This window comes from Peromyscus californicus, unplaced genomic scaffold (assembly GCF_007827085.1).
Source record: "Peromyscus californicus insignis strain IS unplaced genomic scaffold, ASM782708v3 Scaffold_21__1_contigs__length_65335640, whole genome shotgun sequence".
Classification (NCBI taxonomy): Eukaryota; Metazoa; Chordata; class Mammalia; order Rodentia; family Cricetidae; genus Peromyscus; species Peromyscus californicus.
The window spans coordinates 46,716,619-46,730,682 of record NW_026294514.1 but is presented as its reverse complement, the minus strand read 5'-3'; the positions used below and the strand labels follow the sequence as shown (position 1 = coordinate 46,730,682).

The 14,064-nt window shown below is 40.2% G+C and overlaps 1 protein-coding gene across 4 annotated transcripts in view; it reads right to left on the bottom strand.

The window, feature by feature from the left end:
• The window catches only part of Fbxl17 (F-box and leucine rich repeat protein 17), a 466,425-nt gene that overhangs the window by 51,249 nt on the left and 401,112 nt on the right, over positions 1-14,064 (bottom strand). Inside the window, exon 8 of one of the 4 annotated variants that reach the window (XM_052750238.1) lies at positions 2,160-2,292. The exons of the other annotated variants lie outside the window; for them this stretch is intronic. Within the exon in view, the coding sequence (XP_052606198.1) occupies positions 2,267-2,292 (26 nt within the window). The 3' untranslated portion in view covers positions 2,160-2,266. Of the gene's footprint in view, positions 1-2,159; positions 2,293-14,064 lie in introns of those variants that run through there. 4 annotated transcript variants of the gene reach the window in all.

Below are 14,064 nucleotides of genomic sequence, written 5' to 3'. Positions count from 1 at the left end.
TACTGTACTGGAAAGTAAGTGTACTGCATGGTCAAACGCTTTACCGGGTGGAAAACGTCAAATGCCACTAAAAAAATATACTCAGGGAGCTGCTGTTGCCACTCAAGTGGCAGACTGCTTGTCTAGCATGCTCAGTGGGCGGGGTTTCATTCTTAGCACTACACACACTAGGCACAGAGACCCCCATACCTGTAATCCCAGCAGTCAGGGGGAGAAGGTAGGGGGATCAGATATCCTGAATCATACGACATATAAATGGTGTGTGTGTGTGTGTGTGTGTGTGTGTGTGTGTGTGTGTGTGTGTGTGACCATTCTTGTCCTAACCCTAGGTTAGTTCACACTGACTTGCAGTTCTCTGTTCCAAACAGTAAATGATGTACCGACACAAGCTGCTCACTTAGAAACAACTCAGCTTATCGTAGATTTCAATAAATGTCAATAAACATGATGTTAAAAAGTTACCTTTCGGCTAGGCGGTGGTGGCACATGCCTTTAATCCCGGTACTTGGGAGGCAGAGGCAGGCAGATCTCTGAGAGTTCGAGGCCAGCCTGGTCTACGGAGCGAGTTCCAGGAAAGACTCCAAAGTTACAAAGAGAAACCCCATCTCGAAAAAACCCAAAAAACAAAAACAAGTTACTTTTTCATTTAACAAATAGTCTGCCCAGGATTTCTTTTCAAAAATTAATTATTTAAGTTAGCATACAAAGTAATGGCTTCACTACGGCCCAGACACTCTCTTTTCAAAGAGAACCCTTTAATAGCCGCAGGGTGTACACACAGAGAACTAACACAGTGCAATGTAGTTAATTTTAAGAACATATTTTATTACATGTCAACTAAAGCAAGTCTCTCTGGAGACGGCACAGCATCTCAGGAGATTAGAGAGTTTACATAGCTGCTATCTGCTCATAATGAAGGGCTTATCAACCCCACAATATTTTCAATTATTTCACCAAGAATATATTATCACATGCATGAACATAAGCTATATTTCGGATGTAATGAAGCATGGCATTGTGTGCTTTAATTGCTTTTATGAGATTTACATAATATTTACAGCTATTTTCTGCATATGGAAATTGTATTAAGTGGGATGCAGCTTTCCTGGCATGAAGGCAGAATACTGCATCTCACTCATTTGGTGGCGTGGCGAAGATGGGACTCCCCAGAGGAGAAGACACTGGCTGCAATGTAGTGTTTAATAAATATAAACAATAAATCAGTGCTTTCCACTCTTTCATGCCTCTCTTCTCCCCCCCCACCGCGCCCCCCCAGCATGGCCTTACTGTCCGGAGCATAGGTCTGGAACTTGTTCTATAGACCAGGCTGGCTTTAAACTCACGGAGACCCGCCTGCCTCCACATCCCAGATGCTGTGACTGAAGGTGTGCACAACATAAACAATTTTACCAGTTAAAAATTATTCAGGAATTGTCAAAGTTTCTTATTTTAACTATTTAGGGGAGAAATATTTCTTAAAACTTACATATTCTTTTATGCCTTTGAAGCAGCATTGACTAGATCCAGTCAAACTTTCCCTTGGCCACAGTTTAATCTGCTGTATTAAGTTGACTAACCACTGCAGAAGGGTTCCTAGGAAAGACAAATGCCTAACAGGCCCATATGTGTCAAGGAAACCGGGGAAGCTGCTTTATTGAGTTATTTACATAGATACGCCTGGTTTGCATGTTATCCACAGGAATATTTCCCTCCATAAAACAAAAACACATTCTCCTTTTCTACATGATTCAGCTTTTTTAGGCCCAGTTTCCTATTGTTTTTTTTTGTTTGTTTGTTTGTTTAATAGCAACTCAGGTATAACAATATTTTGTCCAATTTCTTTGTAGCCAGATTGGTCTTAAAAATAAACAATGACGGGCTAGAGAGATGGCTTAGAGATTAAGAACACTAGTTGCTCTTTCAGAGGTCCTGAGTTCAATTCCTAGCAACCACATGGTGGCTCACAACCATCTGTAATGAGATCTTGTGCCCTCTCCTGGCATGAAGGCAGAATACTGCATACATAATAAATAAATAAATAAATAAACAAACAAATAAATAAATAAATAAGCAAATAAATAAATGTTTTAAATAAGCAAATAAACAATGATAAATGACAACCAATACAGAGCCTCAGTGTTGGGGAGATAATGGAGAAGGCTGGGGCCATGCTGTGAACTGGGTAATAGACATACTGCAGGAACACAAGTCTCCAAAACAAATGTCTTGAGCCTTGCAGGGTGGCACAGGCCTTTAATCCCAGCACTCAGGAGGCAGAGGCATGAATATACTCTGTAGGAATAAAGGACAAAAGATTTCTTTAAAATATTTTAAATTGCGGAGTCCAGTACAAGTCAAGGTGCAGGTTTTTAAGAGTGCGGTTACTGCTGATATCATTGGCATGTTACTGATGTAACCAGCAGGGCTGCTACGGGACAGGAGGCGTGGCTACAATGCATCCTATCACAAGCATCTTTCCTAGGGTAGGAGCTGTGGTCAAAACTGCCAATACTGTAAGGTTTCAAGAAGCTAGGTGTATTAGTTAGTTTTCTGTTGCTGTGACAAAATACCATGGCCAAACACAATTTAAGGAAGGGTTTGTTTGGGATTACGGTTCAGGAGTTAGCAACTCATCATGGTGGGGAGGTGTGGCGGCAAGCTTGCGTGCTGGCCAGAGCAGGAAGATGAGAGACCGTGTGCGTCTTTGACTGTAAGCAGGCAAGGCTATGAACTCCCAAGGCTGGTCTCCAGGAATGTACCCCACCTCAGGACTGCACCTTCTAATGGTAGAGCTAAAGAGCAGAAATTCAAATATTCAAACACCCGAACCTAAGGGGACAGTTCTTGTCCCACGTACCACCTGTTAGCAGCTGCCTCGGAGTCTCAGCAGAGCATGGGACCTCAGAGGTGTGAGCAGTGATCTGAAGACGGCATGCTTTTGGAGAACACCAACAATATTCCTTAGTCTGTTCTTCCAATCCGACATCGCTAGTTTTTTTTTTTTTAAGTTCTTATAATGTAAATTTAAGAACAAAAGAGAAATTTATGCATGAACTTTGTGGTATCTATTTTAATTGCACAAAGTATTTTAATAACTTTAAGGCTTTTGGTTTGTGTTCTAGTTGAAGTTGGTTGATAATTGATCTCCAGACAATTGAAATTGTACTGTATTTGTTTAATAAAAAGTCATTCATCACATAGTCTGAATATAAGGAGAAATTTTATGTTCTGTCTCAGGTAGTAACTTACAGACTGAAGAATTTTCCTTGGATACTTTATTGCATCTACATGATAAAAATTAAAACTACTAAATCATCTTAATTTTGTCTTTATGATTATAATCTTTGTAATGTAATCTTAAACCAGAAATAAGCAACATGCTACTGGAAAATATTTTATATTTTATAACGCTTGCTTGCTTTACATTTTTAATTTAAATGTTTACTTTCCTTGATATTTATACCTTTTCTTGATATCAATAGATTCTTTGATAGTAATTTCTTTAAAAGAAATTATCATTGCAAAGAGTTAATTGAGACATACGGTGGTAATAGCAGTCAGGAATATAATGGCTACTGAAACATGTATTTATTGAGCATTTTCAAGGCACTTGAAACAAATAATCTCATCCTTGCTATAATAGTGCAAAATATTAGGCTGTACTCAAAGATGTTGTGTTTTTTTTTTTCTTAGCCTGAATTTCATCAGCTTTATCATTTAACTCAGTAGGTAACACAATCATCGCTTTTACTAAACGGAAGATCAGACTAAGGATGCTGTACGTATTGAAGCAGTAAGGGTTCCAGACCCACCTCTTCCAAGCTATACTTCTCCAGCATGAACGTGGCAGGGTGATCAAAGCAGAGCAAAAGGTAAAAGTGAGAGTCCCTTAACCACAAGAGGATTGTAATTCACTTGTGGAAATAACAGCAACAGGAAAAGTAACCCTCAAACGCAGACATGAGCGTAAAATAAATATAGCTGTCTTCACACCAGGATTTGAGATTATTACTATTCCCTCTGGCTCTTTTTGCGCCCTCTGAGTACCATGCATATACTGGCAGGAGAGAAAGAAGCCTTGGTCACATGACACAAACATGACGGGGGCATGTTTCTGTAATATGGATAGTCATCTAGTTAAAGGAATAACATTTTGACTGCAATATCATTATAACTCAGTACAAAGCAAAACTTTCTTATTTTTTTAAAAAAAGATTCCAAGTTTATACTCTGTTTTTACAGCCCACACAACATTCCTCACCCACCCCAGGCTTTACCTGAGTGAAGAGGCACTCAGATACAAATGTCCACAGATAAACTTGGCATTAAACCCTAAAGTCTATTACACTTCTGTCCTTCATTTAAAAAAAAAGTGTTGGCGCACGCCTTTAATCCCAGCACTCGGGAGGCAGAGCCAGGCGGATCTCTGTGAGTTCGAGGCCAGCCTGGACTACCAAGTTGAGTTCCAGGACAGGCGCAAAGCTACACAGAGAAACCCTGTCTCGAAAAACCAAAAAAAAAAAAAAAAAAAAAAAAGTGTATGTAAGTGTGTGTGTGTGTGTGTGTGTGTGTGTGTGTGTGTGCGTGTAAAAGTCAGAGGACAATTTACAGAAATCCGTTTGTTCTCTCCTTCTACCCTGTAGGTTCTGGACACTGAACTCAGAGTTCAGGCTAGGCAGCAAGCACCTTTACCCAGGAACCACCCTGTTGACTCCTCCTTCCCATTTTTCGTAAAGTGATGGTAGTACTGAGTTGGTCAGCGTTAGCAGAGTCGCCCTTCATGCTACTTGTCCCCAAGAATATCAAGACGAAGTTCCTTGTCCAATTAGTACCTTATCATTGATTCTCGCTCTAAACAGCTCTTCAGTCACCCCCAGGCCCTCCATTCCCAAGGTCTCTGCTCCAATTTGAATCCTCATCCTTTTCTGCTGATCAATGATCCAGTCTAATTGGTTTTTGGCTTCTATTCTGGGCCTGCTCTAATTTAGCCTTCCTAAGAAGTTTCTTTTCTAGTTTTTAGCCATAACAAGCACATGTGCTTGTTATGGCTTCTTTCCTTAGTTTTGGGCTTAAACTCAAATATCATAAACACAATTCAGTTTTTGGTTGGTAACATCTATCGACAAACAGATTCAACCGGAACACTTGGGCCCTTAGTACAACAGTTCCCATGTAATAATTATGTATACTAACTAAAGCCAAATGTACATTTTCCCATATACAAAGGCTCAAATGTCTAGTTAAAACCAATCTAATTGCTTATATGCTGTTACTTTGGACAAATATATCTGTGCTGATTCTGTACTTGGCTTTCACTGTAGGTGGGACACTTTAGCACAATGATTAAGATCACAATTTTCTGAACTATGTCTTGGTCTACCAATTATGGAGTGTGAGAAGGAGGTGAAGAGGGAAAGCTGAGGGAGGATGGGGGCTACCCCAAATCCTAAGTATACAGGATTCCTAGTTCCTGCTTCCCACTCAGGGCAGCTCGAATCTACATATGTCTGTATACATCATGGCCCTTCAGTGAAGTTAATTGCCAAAGGGAAATGATGCTTAAAACAGCAGCTTAAAAATGACTGCTTTATCGTCCAGAAAATTTAGAGTGGGTGAAAAGATCCCAGTTCAGTGTATAGCACCTAACTGAGTGTGTATGGTAAAAACAGATTTTACCTAAATAATCATCAACACAAACTGAATTCTTTCAGACATACAGAACAGTCTATTCTGGCTGAGATGCGCTGTTGAGGCCTGACATGTTAATTCGCAACTGTAACTGGAGCAACTGGAGGCTGAGAGGCAGGAGAATAGCAAGTTCAAGACCTGCCTAGGTTACACAGCAAAAGTGAAATTAAAAAAAAAATCTGTTTATGAAACATGCTGCATATTTTTAAAAGTATTTATCTCAAACTCAGTATTTTATTCAATATCATTCTGTAGTATTTTTAATTTGATTTCTTGAATAATCTATTTCTGTTTCCTAAGCACAGTAACTTTAAAATAGTAGAATATCCCATCAGATTTCCATGACAATATGCTACTATTTGTCCACTGTTTCCGAAAAATACATATTTAGTGTGCTCCTTGAAAATGACACTTTAAAATGCACCAGGTACAGATAACTGTACATATGAAAATATCCTTAGCATATATTCATATGTGTTTATGCATCTGATCTTTTTGGATATATATAGATAAGGCTATAACTCACCCACGTTAAAAGATCACTTTCAAGCAATCATGCATCTGGAATTATTTTTGTAATAGAATTTCCTATCATATTTTGGGGGTGGAGACTTGCCTTTTAATAAATTCTGTATGTTTCATATTTTCTCTGGGCCTCACCTGCCTCAAGCAGCTGCAGCCTCCTGTGGTAATTTGTGTGTCTACCTTTGTGCATATGTGCCTCTGGGCAACACTGCTTGAGAATGAAGCAGGGGACTGCAGTCAAACTCGGCAGGAGTATAAGGGCATGGCCCCACTGGGAAGCAATCTCACATTATGCCCAAAGGAGCCGAAAGGAAGAGAGGCAGACTGCTTGCCTAGAGCAAACCTTTTTTTTTTTTTTTCTTTTTTTGTTCTAAAGGAGTTTAGCAAATCTGGTTAAATTCCATGGATCCAAATGTATATTTTGACCTTTTCATGGAAACTAGATGACAGGCTAGTCTAGTAGCCAGAATAATTTCTACAAAAAACATGACTTTTGAAAGCATGCTACCTAAACATCACAGGGATTCAAGATGTACTATATTTACAAGTTCTTGCTAAGTGTAAATTAATCTATATACAGCATTTACTATCATAAGCATCATATACAAAACAAAAGGGACAAAACCCATTTTATACAGGTCCAAGCTACACAGCACCTACTGCTGTGAACCGAGGAGAGCAACCAAGGAAGGCTGCTGTGGACACTCAGTCTGCAGCAGACCCTGCTAAGTGCCTTTCTATACATATACACAATTAGCTCCAATCCCACTCTGGTGACACAGATACTACCTGTTCCATATAAATGAGGAGATGATGCTGAGGACCTGAAGCACCAACGTCAATAGTCGGGGGGCGGGGGCAGGATCCAAGTTCAAGTCTGTCTGATTGTTCTAGACTCCAACATTTCACTTCACATCAGTAGAGAATAAAATAAAACTCACAGAGACAAGAAAGTAACTCGGGAGGCAGAGGCAGGCGGATCTCTGTGAGTTCGAGGCCAGCCTGGGCTACCAAGTGAGTCCCAGGAAAGGCGCAAAGCTACACAGAGAAACCCTGTCCCGAAAAACCAAAAAAAAAAAAAAAAAAAAAAAAAAGGGTTAAGGAACCTGTCTAGGAACATGGCTAGCAGGTGAGTTTTCTCTTAAAATAAACAAAAGTGACCGCAGAGATTCAAAAGCTCCTGAAGTGTAGACTCGTGTTTTGTTTGAAGAGACTGAACAAGACAAAGAACTACTGCACATCCCCATAAGCATTATGCAACTCTGAGGCAGTTTCTCTTCCCACTGTTACGTTAAACTGAATCATCTTGCACTTAGGTACATCTCGCCAGCAGTTCTCATTCTCCATGGTAAGCAAGGCAATACTGAAATGCAAGGGCAGACATTTCCCTGTCAGACTTAAAAATATGGTCCAACGTTTGAATAGAAATATCTTAGCAAAACAGATAAAAGTCTCACGACATATGCAATAATTCTTTGATGAATGGACCAAAATATTAACAGCCAAGTTGCACCTCCACACTCTGCCCTCCTCTACCTCTTCTGGAGCAAGGCCATCCATTTACACATCACACATCTTACGTTGCAAAGAGCTCTGAAGTCTGACTACAGCATAACGAACAGGAAGAGTTTCAAAAGATGACTAATTTGAAAGCAGTGGCCATGATCGGAACAGAGGAGTCCTAGAGTGTTGGTTAACCATCGCTCACGTCACTCTGTAGCTGTCCCTTGTGCACTGCAGATGAAATTATGCAGTTTCCACAATGTGTGTACCCTGACTCAGCGTGTGCAACACCTGCAGAATGTCAGCACGGTAGCTGGGTTGGGACAGATGCAGAGAACAACTCTTCAAAGTAAGACCAAGCAAACAAACCAGGCAAATAACTAACATGGAATACCACACTACAGGGCAATATGCAAAGAACTCATTCTTACATGTTTTGGTTACTTAGTAATAGTTAAATTATTCACTATTTCACAAAAGCTCACATACTGCAACCCACGTGTAGAAGAATTAATTTTCTCATTCCACAAGTGGTTGTAAATATCTACTATGTCCCAGACACAATTCTTGAATGCTGGAATATAAAAGAAAGGGTTGGGTAGGATACATTAAAAAGTATACCAGGTTTTCAAGTAAAAAAAAGTCCACTTATTCAAACTTAAAGGAATCCATGTATCAAAACTGAGATGTGTGATGAAAATCTGTATACAACTCTCTCGGAAGAACTTTGGATTCAAAAGCAGAGAAAAACCTGATCTTGCTGGGACAAAAAAAAAAAAAAAAAAGACTTTAGGGTGTGGCTGTGAGCTAAGCTGTGAAGCACAAAAGGGCTGAGAGGCGGAGGAGAGCATTCCAAACACCAAACATGGGTTTGGAGAAGTCCAGGGAAAGAGTTCAGCAGGCAGGTCAGGGAGCACTAAACCTGTGATGAGAAACAGCAGCCGGTCTTCTGGGGAGAGCGTGTAAACATCAGTCTGGGAAGCAGGAGTCCATTTCAAAGCCCACAGCCTCACCCTCGGGATCCGAAAGCACGATCGGAAGTGAATCAGGCCTTTCTGCCGAGCCGAGGGCTGCTTTGCTGGCTGTAGCATACAAGAGGCTCTCAGGACAGATCCTGCTCTGATCTTAACTATGATAAACTGAACCTGGGATGGCTTTGCTTATGGACTTAAATTAACATAAATAGATATTTAAAGCAATCTATATTGAGGGTCTAGGGAAAAATGGACAAAGTTCAACCGAATTCTATAGTGTGGATCGATACAGATTGAATAAAAGCACGGAGGATGGACACTCGCAGCCAGGGCATTCTGAAGACTCATTATTAACTCCTTTAAGTGGATCCTGAGACCTTCACAAAGAACAATTGAGCCAAGTTTCTGTGGAATGAACCACAATTTGTGCACAGTGTTTCAGGCCTGTCAAATTAGCCTCAAATAATGATGCCTACTACACGCAGGCAATGTTTATTACTCAGTGTTACACAAAACTCACATATTCTTCAGACTAACAGAGCTTTAAGCCATAATTAGCTGCCTTGCCTAATGAGCTCAAGGAACTTTCAGAAAGTGGTTGAATGAAATAGTTCTGAAATCCTTAAGTAACAATAAGAATGATGGAAATACAAGGAATGGCTGGCTATTAGTTCCAGGGGCCTTTGAAACAGCTTCCCCTGAACTCCAACGTTTCTCTAGCACACCTTGCATCGGAAGCTTAAGTAGCACACCCTTACTTTCCTCACTAATTAAGGACTTTCTGCCTCAGGGATTTTCCAAGAACACATATTACAAATAGCAGTATCTCTTTACATCCTCACCCAGTGAATTCTGAAGCTCTAAATAAAATATAAAGCTCAAATACAGAGACAAGAGAGGTAAGCAGAAGGGCCCAGTGCAGTGATGGGGGAAGGCTGTAACACTGGCAGGGGCTAAGGTAACTCCCCCAAGGGATCCCATTCAGAATTCCACAAACATCCGGCTGGAGGCACAGTGACCAAGCCAGAACTATTGCCCATGTCCAAAGGAGGGCAAACAGTTCAGAGATAAAAGTCACACCCAAGGAAGACAAACAGGTCTTTTTCTATTTGCACCTTATCGTGCTGCTTAAATGGCTTAACATATTGGATATACATTGGTTTTGGTCTAAGAAAAGTCAAGTCACTAAATCATTCCTGGAGAGTTACATAGCACACTGAACTACACTGACCTCACTATAAGCTGCTCAAATGAATGCTTCTCAGAGTCTCCGCTGTTATTTGCTTGCAGTGTGGGATGTAGCTGTGGGGAGGGAGGTTACAGGAAAGTGAAGGGCTGGCCATGGGGGATTAAGGGGCAATCTATTCAAGGAATTCAAGAAAAGAACCTGTTAAAGGACAAAAAGAAATAATAGAATTGGGCCTGAGTCTTTTTAAAACTAAGAAAGAAGCAAATGAAGTAAATTGTGAAGCCTACACTTCAAATTTAATCAGTGAAAAAAATATAAAGTAAGAGGTTCATAAATACAGAAGGTTGACATAGACTTTTATAGATAATTGGGTTGATTTTAAAAAGTCCGAAATAAGAAATGGCATGGTGTGGTAGACCCCATCTGAATCCTATAGCAAGAGTAGGATTTGATGATGCAAGAGTGTAAGTGTCCATGGAGGCCAAGCAAGGACAGGCCAGAGCACCTCAGCATCCAGTCTGTTCTTCACTCAGGGCCCTAGATAATGTCAGTAACCAAGAGAAAGAGTGAACAAGGAGTCAAAGTGATCCTGACTTCAAAGAATATGCTTGCTTTCTTAAAAACAAAACAAAACAAAAAAATATAAAAACAGACACTGAAATAAGCTACTCAAGACACTAGCAAAACGTGGCGAGTCAACATCAAGAGCCATAAAATCAACTGTGTCCCCAATATGAGCAAGAGCCACTCAGAATTAACGAGATAAGGGAAATAAATCAGACTGACAGCAACAATGAAATTATATAGTGTTAAGTAGGAACAGACGTAACAGAATATGAGATAGCTTTGTGGGGAAAATTACAAAAATCTATGAACAGGACATAAAGGAAGCTCTAAATGAACAGTAGCCAATTTATGGAAAACACATTGTGATATGACATTTCTCTTCAACAAAATCTATACATTCTTGTAGTCTCCTCAAGAAACCAACAGCTCTTAAATTAAGTTTAAGAAATTTATTGTTTTTATTATGCAAAAATAAGTGCATTAATGCCAAAAAAAAGGAATAAAGAGGTGGGGTCAGGGATGGCTCTCCAAGATAACCAGCTGATAGAAAGTAGCAGCCATTCAAATATCCTCAGATTAGTGCTGAAATAGACAGGCAGACAGAAGAAATCCTAGACACGGGCCTATAAATATATGAAACTTTATCTATGAGAGAAGTATTACATCAAGTCAGATGGAAAATTAGATTTGAAGAGATGTAGAGATAATCATGGCCCCATATTAAAATACACAGATCCCAAGTTCACATATAAAAATGCATTTCAGATATACTAAGGACTCAAGCATTGAAAGAAAAGTAAAATAACATAATCGGGACACTACAGAAGATCTTTTTTACTCCAGGGTGCAGAGGGGTTACTAAATAAGGGAACTCACCCCTACAGTGTTGCCTAGTGCCAAGGGCTTTGCACACGTTGATTCCAACACTTACATAAACCTAGGAAGTAGACACTCCTACTCTCATTTTATAGCCAAGGAAATGAAGGCACCAAGAGGCCACATTAAGTTGTCTAATGTCTTAGATCAGGAACCGGCAGAGGTGGGATTCAAATTTCAACCCTGAAGACTGAAGGCACTTAAGAAACAGCTTGATAAGTGTGGTCTCCAAAGTTACATTCAAAAAAGATAAGGGTATTTGAAGCCACAGTAAATTTAAGTGGTATGGTGTGAAAAAATATTTGTAGCACACAACAAAAAAATATCAGTGTCAAGAATATATATTTGACCAAAGTCTACAAAAATAGAAAAATTGGCAATTCGAATAAATAATTTAGAGAAGAAATAAAACTGGCCAATGAATATATAAAGAATATTCACCTTCACTAGTAATCAGGGAGATGCAAATTAAAATGTTGCCTAGAAGACATTTCTCATTGAGCAGAGCAGCAAATGAAAAGGTTTGCTAATACAAGGTGTGGGCAAGAATTAGGAAAGCAGACACCCTCCCACACTGCTGAGAAAAGCATAAATCCATGTGGCCATTCTAGAGGGCAATTTGGAAGTACCAATTAAAATGAAAACAAGCACAGCCCAGGATGCAGACATTTACAAGAGCAACAGTTCCTTTTCTATGCAGCACCTGCTATGGGCCAAACCTCAACACCCAACATATTAATTCGCTTAATTCTCATCATGGCTATATAGTAAGAAGAATGAAATTTAGATTATTTACATAACTTGTCTAAGGTCTAACGTAAGCTCGTGAGCTGAGAACTGGAAAGTAACCAGCAAGATATATTGCTTCATTGTATTCAGGGAAATTCAATGAAGTAATCATTTGTAATACAGAAAAATGAAAAAGCATAATGTTGATAAATATTGATATACACATGCATAATATATATATGTATATGAAATATGGTATATTCATTTCATGGGCAATGAACAAATGTGTTTTAGCCATAACTTGGTTAAAAGAACAAACTAGATGTATAGCAATCAATATAAATGAATCTCAAAGAAATATTGCTAAGTGAATGAAGGCATGCTGTTGGAAGATATATTATGATTTCATTCACAGAAAAGAAATCAAAATAAGATATTCTGATAGACACATTCACATGAATACATATAATAGTTTACAAGAGTGACCACTAGGAAAGGAGGGAGCTCAGGACCAAGGAAAGGCTCAGTGGACACAGCAATCATGCACGACCAGAGTTGAGAGTCCCCTGATCCTTGGAAAAGCCCGGTGGGTGTGACAACCCACTGAACTCCCAGTGCACCAGAGAAAGGGGACTCCCTGAGCAAGCCAGCTAGTCATACTAACTGAAATGAGTTAGGGTGGAGAGGGATTTAGGATGACATCTGTTATAGAGCTTAGGCATCTGTATGCACACACGTGTGCCCACACCTATGAACACACATAGGCACAGGCACACCCACCACACACACATACACATGGCAAAACAGAAATGCAATGCTCAAGGCGGTGCACAGTATGGCGCCCCCAACGGGTGGGTTCCAGTTCTAGTCTTGCCACTAGTTTCTTGGCCAAGGAATCTCAGGCCCCGAGAAGGTTACAGAAGGACTTAAGAAAGGCCTGAAGTAGAGGCAGACATCGAGAACCCTTCGAAATGGGCATCTGTGGTTTGATTTGGTTATGACTGAGAGCAGGCAACATAAGATTCCATGACTTTGAAAAGAAGTCATACTGGGTGTAGTGATGCACGCCTTTAATCCCAGCATTTAGAAGGCAGGTGCAGGTGGATCTCTGTGAGTTGGAAGCCAGCCTGGTCTACAGAGTGATTTCCAGGACAGCCAGTGTTACACAGTGAGACCATGTCTTAGAAAAAAAACCAGATAAATAATTATTTTTTTTATTTATCATAAACAAAGTGGTCATATTTCATTTATATTGTATCTTTCCAGTGATGAACTTTCTCAAGAGACACTCTATAAATACTTAGGAAACTGTTAAGAGATTTCTGGAGGGTGGAGATGCATGTGAGGAGGACAGGAGAAGGCAGCGGACCACTTCACTTCTAGCACAGCACATTCAAGGCGGTGCACAGTATGGCGCCCCCAAAGGGTGGGTTCCGGTTCTAGTCTTGCCACTAGTTTCTTGGCCAAGGAATCTCAGGCCCCGAGAAGGTTACAGAAGGACTTAAGAAAGGCCTGAAGTAGAGGCAGACATCGAGAACCCTTCGAAATGGGCATCTGTGGTTTGGAGGGATGGTCATGTGCTCATGACCATCACATCATCACCTTTCAGTCCCCTGGGCTGCAGAGAGCTCTATTTAGGCACAGAGCATCTGGAGTCCTCTGTGAGAATATTGAAACCATGAGTAAAGCAGGCCATCCACTTCTGAATGCACAGCACCCTGAAGACTACAGGTACAAGGCGAAGGCATGGAATAACACATTCTAATCCTTATGCCCATGGGCAACGTTCAAGACTGAACTTCGTAACAGTGACTCTGCTCATTCTGTAAATAGTGCTAGTTGTGGGTGAAAGTTCAAATCCAAGTAATGGACAAGATGTGACAATTTTAGTGCCACTGAAGACAGCACACAGACACGTGCTAGACAGGACTGAAATTGCTTAGTTGGATAATCACATGTAGAGACAGGAAAAAAAAGAGGAGAGAGAAAGAATTCAAACTCCTCTTTTATGAT